Source organism: Hippocampus guttulatus, chromosome 14 (assembly GCF_054856545.1).
Source record: "Hippocampus guttulatus isolate MCC_2025c chromosome 14, RoL_Hgut_1.0, whole genome shotgun sequence".
Classification (NCBI taxonomy): Eukaryota; Metazoa; Chordata; class Actinopteri; order Syngnathiformes; family Syngnathidae; genus Hippocampus; species Hippocampus guttulatus.
Genome location: NC_141274.1, coordinates 13942529 through 13957751, shown reverse-complemented (window position 1 = coordinate 13957751; position 15223 = coordinate 13942529). Strand labels below are relative to the sequence as shown.

General features: G+C 46.5%; 1 protein-coding gene across 2 annotated transcripts in view; it reads left to right on the top strand.

The window, feature by feature from the left end:
• Positions 1-12148, top strand: part of sema6ba (sema domain, transmembrane domain (TM), and cytoplasmic domain, (semaphorin) 6Ba) — a 30069-nt gene extending 17921 nt beyond the window's left edge. For both annotated transcript variants that reach the window (XM_086128288.1, XM_086128289.1), the window contains 13 exons: positions 372-470; positions 558-648; positions 828-947; positions 1759-1847; positions 1945-2162; positions 2748-2879; positions 2966-3115; positions 3258-3434; positions 3908-4048; positions 4826-4903; positions 5702-5763; positions 7415-9458; positions 10532-12148. In XM_086128288.1, coding sequence (XP_085984414.1) covers positions 372-470; positions 558-648; positions 828-947; positions 1759-1847; positions 1945-2162; positions 2748-2879; positions 2966-3115; positions 3258-3434; positions 3908-4048; positions 4826-4903; positions 5702-5763; positions 7415-8403 — 2346 coding nt within the window. In that variant the 3' untranslated portion in view covers positions 8404-9458; positions 10532-12148. The remainder of the gene's footprint in view (positions 1-371; positions 471-557; positions 649-827; positions 948-1758; positions 1848-1944; positions 2163-2747; positions 2880-2965; positions 3116-3257; positions 3435-3907; positions 4049-4825; positions 4904-5701; positions 5764-7414; positions 9459-10531) is intronic.
• Positions 12149-15223: the final 3075 nt, after the last annotated feature.

Genomic DNA, 15223 nt, shown 5'->3' with positions numbered 1-15223 from the left:
TAAAACTGTTTTCATATATAGGGCGCTCCGCATTATAAGGCGCATAGAATAGAAGCTACAATAGTGGCTGTGGTTGCATTATGCATCCACTAGATGGAGTTACGCTAGAGGAAATACTATACGATACAATACAGATTAATTTATATTGAGCTTTCACAACCGCTGCAGCTGTAACAAAGCTCATGAAAGAACATTTAAAATACTACGTCCAAGAAATCCGAACATTGATCCATATATTAGGCGCATCGGATTATAAGGCGCACTTATAGTGCGGAAAATACGGTCACTCCCCGATTGGTGATTAGCTCAACGTGCAAACCAGCCCTTCAAACTCACGACGCCATTCTTTTGTTGATTGTATGTTTCTGCAGGGAGAATGCCGTAATTTCGTCAAGGTTCTTCTCCGGCAGCACGGAGGCCTGTTTGTGTGCGGAACAAACGCCTTCAACCCGCTGTGTGCAAACTACACCGTGAGTAGCCTTCATCTCTGTCAGCTGCGCTTTGCACATTTTTATCTGCTCGTTCTGAAGACATGTCCCTCTCTCCCCTTGTTCAAGAGAGATACTCTAGAAATGGTGGGAGAGCCTGTGAGCGGAATGGCGCGCTGCCCGTATGATCCGCGGCATGCCAACGTGGCTTTATTTGCAGGTATGATTTGGAATATCGAGCGCCACGGCTGCAAACACAATGTTTGCCTGTTCAGATGATTTATGGTCCCGCCTCTTGCGGAATTGCTCGTTTGGTTTTAATCTTACCGACCTTGTCCTATCTCTCCATCACCTTCCTCCTTCCTCGTCTTCTTAATCTTTCTCCGCTCGTGCTCCAAGATGGAAGTCTTTTCACTGGTACCGTGACAGACTTCCTGGCCATCGATGCGGTGATCTATCGCAGTCTCAGCGACAGCCCCGCCCTGCGCACGGTCAAACACGATTCCAAATGGTTCCGAGGTACCTTCACGGAACAGAAACATAAGAAATGTCACCTCAACGTGTCACATAAACTATATTTTCCAAATGTCTCATTTTGTTGTCCTTGCTTACATGTAGAATATGATAGATTGGGAAAAGAAAATCTCACAGCACACAACCAACCAAAAACTTCGCAAAAGAATTCCCCAGGGAACAGGGACTGACCTCCACTGCAAATCTCTGGGGAAAAAGGTTTAGAATTTCCTAATGGTGGCACAAGATGGCGTCAAAGCATTACTTTCCTATTAGAGAGAGCTATAGCCTGATAACAGGAAGCGCCTCCCCTCACTTCAACATAGTTCCTTGGCATCAAGATGGCACCACAGCAGTACTTTTATATTAGACAATGCTCTGGCCAGAGCACAAAAGCAGTGAATGAGTTCCCCCAAAAATCTGTGACTAGGTGAATTCACAAATATACGGGAGAGCATTGAATACTGAAATAATCTCATCTCATTGACAAATAGTGTCAAATATGGGCTTGTTTGGTTCTGTTTCAGGAATGACACAAGTTATAGTGATTGCGCCTTCTGCCATGCAGCGGAAGAGCATTTAATTGCTCTGAGAGTCAATATACGTCGCTGGCATAGATGAGCAAAGTTACGCGGATCATTTTCAGACTAATTAAGTATTACTGGAAAATTTCCCGCACGCACACCTGATGATCTTTCGTCGCACAGCGGTTGGCAATCAATGGAACAGACGTAATATCGTTATTGTCATTGGATCATTCGTCATGAAACATTGTGATGGCCTCACGTTGCCTTTTTCTGCTAACATTCCCATCTAGAGCCCTACTTTGTGAGCGCCATGGAATGGGGGTCTCACATTTATTTCTTCTTCAGAGAAATGGCCATGGAGTTTCATCATCTAGAAAAGGTTGTTTCTCTCTTCGTGCACACGATTTTCCCGGGCGCATTATTAAAGCATCTCTCTAGCTAGTATAATACATCCTATTTGGACCATGTTATTGCAGGTCATGGTGTCCCGTGTGGCTCGCGTGTGTAAATCCGACCTCGGCGGCTCTCAGCGTGTCCTCGAGAAACAGTGGACCACCTTCCTGAAGGCTCGGCTCAATTGCTCCGTGCCGGGAGACTCGCACTTCTACTTCAACCTCCTGCACGCCACAAGCGGCATCATTCGCATGCAAGGACGTGACGTCATTTTGGGCCTTTTCTCCACACCCCCAAACAGGTAATAAGGCACCGACAAGCGCATGCAGTGGTGGGCGGTTAGGAATCGGGGGGCAACAATACTACGAAAATAAAAGCAGAATCGAATCTACGGCAAGCAGAAACTCTGAAAAGAGTTCGATATGACCATACATTTTTCCGCCTCAATTGGTTGGTCAGGACAAACTTGTTCCAGAAAACTTCGAATGTCTGTAGAGATCTGCACACATCGATACATTTAATAATTCCAAGTCATCCGATTTACAGTATATTGATTCAGAACCGCTCCAGATGATGTACTGTATGTCAAGGGAAAACGTTTTTGTAGACCGGACAAGCACTTGGAGAATAATAAGAGATATAATTTAATTTTAAAAACTTGTATGCAAAGAGAGATCTCAAATACATCCTGATGCCTCTAAGAAGCGTCTGTCGATTTTTTTCTTCAGCAAGGTCATATATGCATGATTTAGTTGTCTTACAGCAAAATCATAATACAATATCAAAGAGGGGGATGGCAAAAAGGTCTCCTTTCTTATCCTCGCACTCGCAAAAAATAAATCTGATGTGGTAATTCACACGGGATGATTTCGTCTGCATCCGGCAGCATCCCGGGTTCTGCCGTGTGCGTGTTTGACATGCAGCAGCTCGCTCACGCTTTCGAGGGACGCTTCAAGGAACAGAAATCCCCAGAGTCCATTTGGACTCCGGTACCAGAAGAAGCAGTTCCGAAACCCAGGTATGCTTCAGCAACAATTGGACTACACAAGCAGACGGGACTGGAATGGATAGTTTCCCTGCAGCCTTACTTTGTTTTTCCCCCAGACCTGGAGGATGTGCAGTCCAAGGATCCCGATTTAGTTCCTCCACCACGCTGCCAGACGAGGTGTTAAATTTTGTCAAAACCCACCCTCTGATGGACGAGACAGTCCCACTGCTGGGGCACAGACCCTGGGTGGTCAAGACTATGGGCCGGTACGGTGACAAAATGCTTTCCGGCGAAAGAAGTTTGATGTCATGAAAAATTTAAGCTTTAAATGGCACTGGGGGAAGAAAAGAGATTTTTGATCGAGCCGCTCGGTGTAAATGTGCTCTCACGGTCGATATGTCTTTGCAGGTACCAGCTGACAGCAATGGTGGTGGACACCGACGCCGGACCCTACAGGAACCGCACGGTTTTGTTCCTGGGCTCGACCCGAGGGACGATTCTCAAGTTTCTAATGATTCCCAATGGGGATTCCATGTCCCACAGCAGTGTGTTCTTGGAGGAGGTAGAGGCTTTCAACCCTGAGAGGTGAGCTGGAGTCAAGAGATTTATTTTGTCCTTGATATCCGATCGATGACGCCTCTTGGCATAGTGCTCCATCACATCTCATGGATCGCTTCTATTTTAGAAACAGAGGCTTCAACACTTCTAAGAGAGATCAGCTACTCCCTGCTGCAGCATTATATTATTGACCACGTCAAGCTTAAATCAACTTTTCGATACGCGTTCATTTTTGGTTTTGGGCCACGCTGTAGTTACGGTTTGCTTCAGAGGCCTCATACAACAGGCGCCGACATGCGCCGGCACCCTTGTTGCTTTCCAACATCGTGTCATAACACAAGTCGTTTCGTTAAGTCAAGTCAAGTCAACTAGGAAAAAAAGAAAAAAAAGTAGTGTTTGATCCCGAGTAGACGCAGAGGACTTGCTGTCGTCTCCAAATTAGCACGTGACCCACCTGCAGATGTTTTCATCTCCTCGCTCTCACGTATGTCTCCCCATAGATGCGGTGAGGATTCACCCCAGGCCCGCCAGCTCTTGTCTTTGACGTTGGACCGCACCAGCCACACTCTGCTGCTGGCCTTCCCGTCCTGCCTGGTCCGTGTGCCCACATCCCGTTGCCACCTGTACTCCCGTTGCATGAAGTAAGCAGAACAGTATCGTTATGCTGGGTGTCTACATGTGTTGCTGCACCGTTTGCATTCAAATATCCATTAATGAAAGCATTATATATGACAGTGCTGCATCGTTGATATTAGCCTATCTGTGGCGTTTCTTATCATGCGTTAGCATTACGCTGGTGGACATAAAGGCAAAGTTATGTGTTCATTTTAAATGTACCAATTCTCTTTGTTTTAAGTTTAGTTTGACAGCAAATGGGGTGTGGCATTAAATCATTTGAAATGTCTTTTTTCGAAGATTTGTTCACGAGGCCAAACTCCTGCTTCTTGTGACATGAGCCGACTTGAGTTGCATGCGCCCTACAGTGCTCTCATCTCCAATTAAAAAAATAAAAATAAAAGAAAAACTTGCAAGTATGTCAAGGCACCACTGCATTTCCAGACAGGTTCATAACCAATAGCAAAATTGGATACGTTTCACGTACTGTGAACTTAATTCCCACACTATGCATTTGATTTCAATCTGGAAATAAATAATGACAAAATAAGAAAACCATGGTGCCCCAACTGCTCACAAAACAAATACGGCAAATCATGCGTGGCAAGTCCGACCTTTAAATCAGTTGGGTCATATTTGACATTTGGGAATTGTGTAGCCGAGCAGATTAACGGCTACATTGTTACCTTTATCGCCATGTTTGCAGCCCTCGTGTGTTTTGGTCCATTATCCTTGCCTTTCCACGGCGAGTAAGCAGAATGCGATCACCTTTGTTCCATTTTTGATGATGCGTTTGCACACAGGAGTTGCCTCGCCTCCAGGGACCCGTACTGTGGCTGGACCAGAGGCAGCACCTGCTCCTTCCTGAGACCAGGAACCAGGTGAGGGGGGACAAGACACAAAAGTTTGAGCGACCTCATTGGTTGACACAAGAGAGAAATGAGGAATTACGTGAAGAGTAAATGTATCTACTCGCGAAGTGCTTTAACGAAGTGATCCCACAGCACAGCCAAAAAAATGAATTTTGATGAAAATGTTTATTAGTGCATAAATCCGGCTCGCCAACCCACCGCTGAACAAATAACGTGGAATTTGATTCAAATGAACCCGTGTTGAAACCACATATTGTGCTCCTCGTCATAAAGAACCTGCAAGGGGCTGATTGTTGAGTGATCATCTATTTGAAAGTCATGCGGGTTTTGGAATATCCTGAGTGATTTTGTGATGTTCTATGCAAACTTTTCTTCTTTTAGTCTCGCTGGAAAACCTGTTTATTCAAATATTATTCAGCAAGGTTATCAGCACTCGCAGCCGAGAAAAATGAATTGCAAAACTCGTTTGTCACTACATGCTTAGCTGACCGTGACATCTGACCTCCTTGTGGGCAGGGAGCTGAGGAGAAAATCAATGAGAGCATAAGCGGCAGATCCTATTAACGCGAGTGACCTATCAATATGTGGGGAACACTGTTTCATTGATTAGTCTCCCCAAATAGTCCACTTTGGAGCAGATGTGCGAAGAATTATAGCACATCATATCCTGTTTTTGTTTTTAGTAACCTTTTACTAAAGATGAAGTGAGCTATTGTACAGGACGGTGCAGGATTTTTATTTTTTATTTTTAATCCGTCTTGTGAAATGCAGACGACTCTTCTCATATGTATTCATGTGTGATTGCAGGCTTCCTTTTCAACAAGACGTGGAATACGGAAACACCACCTCCCAATTAGGAGACTGTGATGGTAGGTGGCGGCGACATGACCGCTTGCGCGTGCGAGTTTGTGTGGCCACCGTTTTGCACGAAAACAGATTTTAAGGGATGAAGACTGAACAATGATTTAACCCCCCCCGCCCAAAAGCTCATCGTGTCTAAAATGAAGCCTTTCATGCACCCTGTAACCTGATAACATGATCAACTGTCCACTGCAGTATGGAGCTGGAAAATGGAAATCTCCGCCTAGTGGCTCAATCCCTCATTGCATCCTCCCACTGCTTGTTTCTTTGGGATTTGTTTTGTTGCAGCAAGTATTCATGGCTTGTTTTTGGAATTCAAACGTTTCGTGCGCAACGTAATGTCATGTATTCTACCACCTTCACTCTCTGCTCAGCAACATCCATTCAACCTCGACACCAATTGTTGATGTTTGGGATGTCTTAATTTGTCAAAGATGATTGGCGTGCGCCGCTGGGATTGCTTTTTTCTTTCTTTTTTTTTTGCCACCCCGCTTGTTTTTGTTTTTTGTTTTTTTTTTGTTTTTCGTTCAATCTGACTTGCTTTGGCTCAGAAGTGAACCAGTGTCACAGTTTAATTAGGGAAGATGTGAAAGAGATGTAGCTGCCAGTACAAGACTGCGCACGGCGGAACGACATCAAATACTTTTACTCCTTCTTTCCAGAATGTGAAAAGGGGGATTGAATTTAAAACAGGAGACTGTTTTGACTTCTGTTGAGACACTCCCATGTCACTGTAACAGCAGCAAGGGCAGAGAGTGAGACAGAGAGAGAGACTTATGCAGCTCTGCTCTGGAATTCACTCAGTGGAAAGAAGAAAGCCGTTTCTACAGAGGATTAAGCGTGTCCCTTTTTTTGTTGGGCCGTGTGTCATTAGGTCAGAACTTAAAAGTTTAAAGAAGCTTTTGTCAAGCTTTCAGCGCATTGGCTTCATTTTCAATCTGACACGTGGGCTGCAGCATTTTCCGCCCCACCTGATAGCTCGGTGACTCCCGAGCAAGAGACGAGTATTTACTGCAATCGGCGCAGATGGGAGTGATTAGAGGCGGGTGGAAACACTGAAGTCACGCTATGTTGTATGGAGAGAATCGCTGCACAATGGAAAGAATGAGGAGCGGAGAGAAAAAAAATAGGGAGTCTGTGTGCTGCGTTGGTCTGTGTCTTTGATGACAAGTGCAGGCTTCGCTGAAACCTTTTGAGCCCGCAGAGCCCCAAGGCCGCACTGGAGCAAAATTATTGTTTTTTAAACATCATCGCTCCTAATAGATCGACAATGAAACCTAATGGCAGTTTGGAGTAGGGCTATTGATTTCTTATGGTAAATTAAAGCTCAGCGGCTACAAAAGGAGAAGAAAAATGTTTCCCTGTGTACGCATTGCAGACCGGTCGCGTGGAATTCTCATTATGATCCATTTTCTTATTGCTTATTCTGCTCAGGGTCACGGGGGTCACTCGGGACCAAAATTTGGGCTTGCAACACAAGACAAAAAATGACCAAGAGACAGCTGGCGACGCCAAAAACCCAGTCGATATATTTTCATTTACGAGTGTGCGGTATGATTGTTGTTTTTTTTTCCATGTAACATTTGTTCCTTGGCTCGAGAAACGATGGGAAACATTGCCTTATATTTGTCATCCTAAGAAATATTTCTCCCGCGTTAGGCATCCTGCAGCAGAGTCTCCTCATTGAACCCGAGAGTCTCGTCTCGCTCAATCTGCTGGTGGCTTCGGCGGTGTCGGCGTTCACGATCGGGGCGGCGCTCTCGGGCTTCGCCGTCTGCTGGATCATGGCCCGCAAGCCCAGGAACCGTCGCCATGGCAACACCACTCAGTCGTCCATCCAGCGGCGAGAAAGGGGCCTCTTAAGCAACGCCGGCGGAATGGGAGGCTCCGTGCTCAGCGTGACGCGGCAGGGGGGCGGAGAGCGCACCTGCACTCAGGGCGGGGAGACCCTCTTTGTGATGCCCAACGGGTGGGTCAAATCCGGGGAGCTGGACCCCGGTTTCCTCCCCACCCCGGAGCACACGCCCCAGCAGAAACGAAGAGGCCTGCGCCTGTCCGACTCCAACTCCGGGGGATGGGACACCAGCCAGACCTACTTGGGGGGAGGCTCCGTGGGTTTGGGCTCCCCGTGTCGAATGCCCCCCTCGGTTTATCTGACCACCAGACTGTTCCAACAGGGGGGAGGCGGCCGGCACGGCTGCGAGGGGCGGGGGAGCGACGCCCCCCGACAGCATTACGTTTGCTTGAGCAGGCAGGAGAAAGGAGGAAAGGGGACACCCAAAGGCCCCTTGAGGAAGTCGGCGGGGGAATACGTGTACCCCATGACGCCCCAGGACTCGCCCGAGCGTCGGAGGGTAGTCTCGGCGCCCGGCGCGCCGGCGGAGTGCGGCGAGCCTCTGCCGTTGCGCTGGCCGGCCCCGGAAGGCTACATCCTCAGCAGCCACGCCGCGGTGCCCGTGGTCCCCTTGCCCCCTCCCTCGATGCCTGCCCACAGCGCTCAGACATACATGTCCCAACAGCACACCCCGGCTCTCACCAGGGCCCTCTTGAGGGGGGCTTTGGAGCGAGGGGAGCTGGGGGAGCTGATGGACCTCAGCCAGCTGATGAGTAAGAAGAACTGCAATGACAGGACTCAGGCTGGCCACTGACTGCCGAGGAAATAAAAGGGCCTACGCGGGCGTCGTTCCGTTGACTTGTCTTGAGCCTGATCCGATACCCCGCCACCGTTCTCGTCGCTGGATCTTTTTCGTTCGTCGTCATTCAAGCCCTCTGTCTCAGGCAAAATCCCCCCCCCCCCCCCGACCCCCTCCCCAGTGGCGAGGCTCTAGTTACCACTGGCTAGTGCGCCTGCCAATCTTTTGCTGGCTCGCACTAATTGGTCATATGGACGTAGGTCGTTGCTGTGTTTGCACTGCAGTGCTGCCTCGCCTGCCAAACACTCTCCAGGTCTGCAGGCAGAGGGCACAAGAAGAAAAAATAAAAAAAAGGAAGGCACTTGGAAGCTGCTGTGCACGCAAGGGAAGCAAACGAACAAATCCTGGGATGCTATTTGCCTCGCAGCAAGACTAAGTGGAAAAATCTTCTTGTACCCACACACATTTGGGGCTATATTTCCATCTTTGTTTGGGTCAGCTTTGACTGTGCCGCAGTGCACAAATCAGCGGGTGTGGTGGGCATTGGGGGACTTGGGGAACTTCATCCACCTCTGAATACCACCACTGTCACGTCTCAAATGAGAGAAAAGATCGAGATGAGACGAAGACACAATGTAAAAGCACGCAATTCTGACACATATGCTATCGAAAGCAGTTCACAATCAATATTTATCTCATCACATGACAAAAACATCCAACGTTCAACTAAAAGACCTCAGCAGATGTGCCGATCATGAAATGAATTCATGTTTGCAGAACTTGGCTGTCACAAGTTTTGCTCAGACAACGAACGAGAAGACGGAAAAAGATGCGGACAAATTTGGGGCCACCACTATGGATTCCGAAGAGGACAAACTCTCCACTCCACTGCATTCGGTGTTCTCCACCTGTCCGCGCTGACCGCCAACTCTGCATTTTGCATTGCACACACCTTGCCCGGACATGTTGGGCTTTGCGTGACTCATCAGAAGTCAAAAACTGAAGTTGTCGCCGACTCTAAACAGGAAGCCAAAGCTGCACCTGCTTCCTCTTTCGCTGCACTTCTACATGTAAGTCCCGACTGTGGTTATTTAGTGTGTACGGGGCAGCGCGGCGTCGCCATGCGGGGTCATAATTCTTTGGAAAGAGGAGAGCAGAAGTGAAATGTCAGCACTTATTTCCTGCCAGTCGCACGCTCCGTGTAATGATGTTGTCGGCGTTCTCGGTCGCCCGTTGCTCTTTTCATCCCCTTGCGCTCCATGTACTACTTAATGACCGATAATTCCGCAAGGATAGTCTTGGAAAGGTTTTGCGGCAAAACACCGGACTGAGCAGAACACCAGACGAAATCCTCGTCTTCTTGCACACATCACATCGTCATTCAAGTCACATGACCGAACACAGCCCGGCTCTAATTGGTAAGCTTTTCCCCGCAACTCCAACCGAGGTTTCAAGGTCTCGCAGACGTGATGCAGAACAAAGTGGCAGGCGGTGATGGAAACTCCAATGCCAAAAGACGTAATGGAAATGCCCCCCAGCAGGCAAATGGGGCCATCAATTCTATACCATCAAAGTGTCGAGTCCCATGAAAGAGTCAGCGGAGCACTGAGACGGATGCTTTCGAATAAAACAAAACAATAACAACAACAACAACAAAAAACGATGAAGACGAAATAAGGCAAACGTTGTAATAAGAATGCCTTGTTAAAGCCGATTTACTTTGGGTGACCTCAATAATATGCTTTATACGTACGTGTACATAGTAAGCTTCGGTTAGCGCGTGAATGCAAACAAATGAAAAGCCGTGTCAGCATTACTACGAATGTAAAATAAGAAAAATAATCACTTGCCTGTTTGTCAAGTACACCAAAGCTGCAATTCAGCCATAATACACCCCGCACCCCCACTCCCCAACCCCACAGCGTACAATTTTCAGTTCGGATCAAATCGCTAGGTTTTGATTGATTTTTACCGGACCTTCACTCAAGAGGCTGTTGACACAAAACACTGCATTGAAATAAATAAACGGAACGCATAATCGTCTCAACTGCTGCGGCGCAAAATGGGACAGACAACGGGTTGGGAAGAAGAGACGTCAAGGGATGCTTTTTACGGGTGCTGCGTTCTTTTTCTCCATCACTAGTGGGAACATGAGCAGCCCGCAGAGGAAGCTCGAGCAGCTCAACGCGCTGCGTCAAAAGCATGGAGGAGATATCAGAAGACAGGCCGGCACCGCAGTAGAAGTGGGAAGGACCTAATCGAGTGTCAATAGCCAATTTGGCCTCTCACCGACCGTTCCCTAAGCCCGATTCCAATCCAGTCATTTTGGGACATAAGGTCCAGTATCACATTCGTGTCTCACCGCAGAGTGTCCAGGAGCTTCCATGAACCTGGTTGGGAAATCCCGGAGGAAATCATCAGTCATCTCATCAGGAACATTCCCAGACACATAAACACTACACAGCCACATTTGGAGTTGTCTGGAGGAAATTTACTAAAATGGGATGAGACGGTGATCACATTTTTCCTTTTGGAGCAGGATTCTAAATCCACTTTTCAGAAGGTTGATGTTGTGGGGTTAGTTAGGTCATTTTGTTTTCAACAAATGACACAATGTAATCGCTCAGTGAGCTCTGGGATCTATCAGTTCAAGTGTTCCCTTTATTTCTGAAACTTTTTTCATTCGCAGTGACGTAAACCTCAGGACGGGAGGATTTTAAGTTGGCTGTGGAATGCGGTATCACCAACACACACTATTTGCTAGTGTCCTTTCAGTTCATCTCTGTGCCAAAATCTCCTTGACAGTGTTTACAAAAGCAAAAAAAAAAAAAAAAAAGTTGTGTTCAAGTGCCATGATGACCATTTTAGTCAGCGGCGCAGCGACCGCTGACTGAAATCGTACTTATTGCAGTATGCTACGTGAGATATAAGCCTTTGACCTTACACGCTGAATGTTTTTCTGTTCCACGTGGTGGGCTTGCGCTGTTGACGCGCATCCGCAGCGATGCGAGCGACGGCGTTGAAAACTGTAAATATGTGTACAGACACTTTCTCAATGCGCTTTATCATTACCCGTGCGATGAACATGACACAAACTGTGGATGCGAAATGTAAATGGACTGAAAGGCTGTGAGGGACTATGGCATGTCACGTTTGGTGTCATATCTGTCATCAGTTTTTTTGGGGGGGGAGGGGTTTGTTTTTGTTTTTGTTTTTTTGGTCTCGTGGTTGTCACTCTGTTTGCCTATCAACTGCCGGATTGAAGGATTTTAAAGATATTTGTTTGCATCCCGGCTGGGAGAGAAAATGTTTTTATTGGCATTATGCTGTGTAGTAACAGAGAAGCACAAAGACTTTTTTTGTTTGTTTGTTTGTTTGTTTTTTTGCAATTCCAAAATTGTAACAATTGTAAATAACGTTAACAATCACCTGGTAGGCACACTTGTTTGGTTTTGGGGGTCGAGGGTTCTTTCCCAAGACAGAGAGGTGTGATTGAAGTGTGAGGGTTTTAATTTGATTTGATTTGAATTCTTCTTCTGCGCCAACGCTGTGAATAAGATGGATGTAAAGTATCTCTGTGACTTTGGCTGAACGCTGACTTCGGCCCTTTCCTGTTGTTATGAGTAGAGATGCAGGCCCGATCTCAGCCAGAACTGAGAACATATGCCTGCCTTCCGAGTTTTTGCAGCTGTTCAAATACTTCTGTGGTAATGACCATCAATCTTTGGAGTACTGCTATTAAATGTAAATATATCATGTACTGCTATTGTGTTGCAGTTGGTGCCGAATGCACACATAACCTACATGTGAAGTGTCTTATCTTTAAATGCCACCCCGGCATTCGATTTGTACATCTTGGCGTTTTTTAAACAATAATGTCATGACTAATAATCAGTGTCTCTTAATCTCGGTGGCTAAAACATCAGTTAAGAGGCAGCTGATTTCTCAGGGTCTGCAGTTACTTTCTTCAACGCAAGAGGGAGCTAAATGCTGTCTGAGCAGACGCTGGATAACAACAAACCCAAGAGAGAGTGAGTAAAATGAAACAATTGGACTTGCGATGCAATCACATCTTTTCAATCAATCAACGCATTTTCCAACTCAAACTGTTTTTTGTCACACCCATCGTGCATTTGCATGAGATCGAAGGCCAGCGTGTGGACAGGGACTTCGCACTGCCGTGGCCACTTTAGAGCGCCTCATTGCTGTGGTTTGGAAAAGCCCCACCATGACACAGTGAGATATATTACAGCCAACAATTGTCATAGCGTTAAGGACTGGTTGAAATGGGGGGGGGGGGGGGGGGGGGGGGGTTAGTACATACCATAGGCTCCTAAAAATAAATGTGCAATGAGTGCAAATGGCCAGCGGGATGGACTTTGGACACCTCCAATCAATGAGGTGCGATCACAGGTTATTTACCTTGGGCGTGTTTGGTGATAAATAGATTTTATTTTTTATTGCATGTGTATCAATGTCACATTTACAAGAAAGGGTGCAACAAAGTAAATCTTCTCAGAAAGGCAAGCACCAAGTCCAAAAAAACACTTACGACATATCATCCCTTCCGAATAACAAGATTGTGAGGAGGACTGGGTCAGCAATTAGTTCTTTTCACAGGGAAGGGAAAAAAAATAAAATCACACAACTGATGATTTCAAAATGAATATTTCCCTCTGGAATCGTATGTCAGTGTATCAACACAAATTGCGAAAGAACTTGTTTTCCCTGAAGCCTGTTTTCGCCTCTCGGTGTGGTTCAGTCACTGACAAGATGATTCTTATATGCCAAGCAAAATATTGTCGTATTCGTGTGTTGATAGGAGAAAATATGCAACGCGTATGGCAAAGAGACAGGACACTGCATCCAGGATGTTTACGGCCGCCAGGTCAGCTGGGAAAAAGGCTCCATTTCATGCGTGACCCACAATGAGGATGAGTGGAATATAAAATGGATGGATTGATGTTACCTGTAAAGTAAACCTGCATATAGCCTCAAGCCACGGATGAAGAAAAGTATGGCTATGAAAGAAATATTTTTGAGGGGCAGCACAGGAGCTCATCTGTAAGAAACATTGCTGTAGACACAGCAGTAAATACTTTAAAGAAGCATCGGGCCGGTCATGGCTTCCTGCCACGAGAGATTTTCTTCCACATGAAAATGCTTGTTGTTTAGCAAAGGAGGGAAAAGATTGCTTGCCAAATGGCAAGGCCCACAAGAATAGTGAGGGTGGAAATTTGGAGACCGAAGAAAAAAATAAAAATCCAGGGGAAGGTCTTTGGCAGGCAATAGAGAATCGTTTAAGAATGCATGAGATGAAAACAGATGACGGAGCAGAAGGTTTTGCAGAATTGAATTGCCCCTTAAAGGGTGTGTTAAAACTGCTCGCGAGAGTTGAACGTACGCTCACTTCATGACACTCGTCTCCCCCTTCTCAGGTCTTTGACAAAAGTCACACCCTCAAAGTGCATGAAGGCGACTCTCATATTCAAAGAGAATGCAACAGCCAGCTGCAATTAAATAGAAGCGCAAGCAACGCTAAGCCAAGCTAGCGTTAGCCACGGCCGTGATGTTTGTCGCACGACTTATTAAAAATGGGCCGTTGCTATAAAACTGAGGGCCGAATTCGCACCAGTTTTCCTCCTCCCCGACCGGACACCCTGCACCTCTGCACTGTGAGGCGGACATGCTAACCAGTCGTGTCCGTCCCACCCATATTATTATTTTTATTGTTATAATTATTATAATGACAGAAAAATTACATGATCAGAATGCAAGCTCAGGATCTTGACCCGGGAGGTGCGCACGGGACTTTCATCTGAACGGCCCTGGCCGAACAGCCATCTTTCCGGACGAAATTATTAGGTTAACAGGGTTAGGGATTGTCGGTTGGTGTTGGAGGTGGGGGAGCGTAATTTGGTATGCTGTATTTGCTTTGGCAACGCGGCCACTCGCTGAGAGGTTTTCAACTGGGTCGCGCTCATTTTCATCCCATCATTTTCTTGCCGCTATTTGCGTCACTCAAACTGCGTGTGGCTATTAGCGCTGGCGTTAGTCAATTAGACGTTTAGCAATGAGGCTCGTTTGCATCGAGGCGGGCAATTTCCCCGCCAAATATATGCAGATTATGTCATTTCAATACGCGCAGCAAGACACTTTCTGATTGGCATCTCAGTTCACGACTCATTTCTGTTTCATGTTTACTCCATTTTCACTGGTTAGCGCCACGCCAAAGCCGCTCAGAACCTCAGTGAATCCGACCTTGAATGTTAGCTGTGTGAAATTCTATCATTTGGTCAATGTACAATCACTTATAAGTCAAAAAAGAGGTCATTTAACTGTCACGGAAAAATGTTTCCATGTCACTTCTGAATCCCGGTGGCTGCCTGGGGGGCCCTCAACTCCAATGTCCACCATTGTTTTTTCTCACTAATCATATCACTCGTGTACTACTGACAGGTTATATTGAGAGTTTTAAGAAAAATAAGAAAAACTGAGATTTTTTTTTGCACCCCCCCACCCCGCCCCTTTAACTTTCAGCTCATTACAAGTATTTGTAAAGTGATATGGCGTATGTGTTTTTGTGTTTGTGTTTGTGTGTGTGTGTGCGTGTGTGTGTGTGTCAGGAACGTTTACGATACTTGACCCTTCAGTCCTTCTCTGTTCACTTGTTGTAATTGAACTTGAAGGGGTCAAAATTTGTTCAAACAGTGAGGAGCCAGGGAGGTAAAATATACCCTGAAGTCTGTCGTTAATCCTGCCTACTTAACCCCGTAGACGTCGTCTACGCTGCAACGGCCACGAAATTCAAGCATTGCTCTATAATATAAGAAGC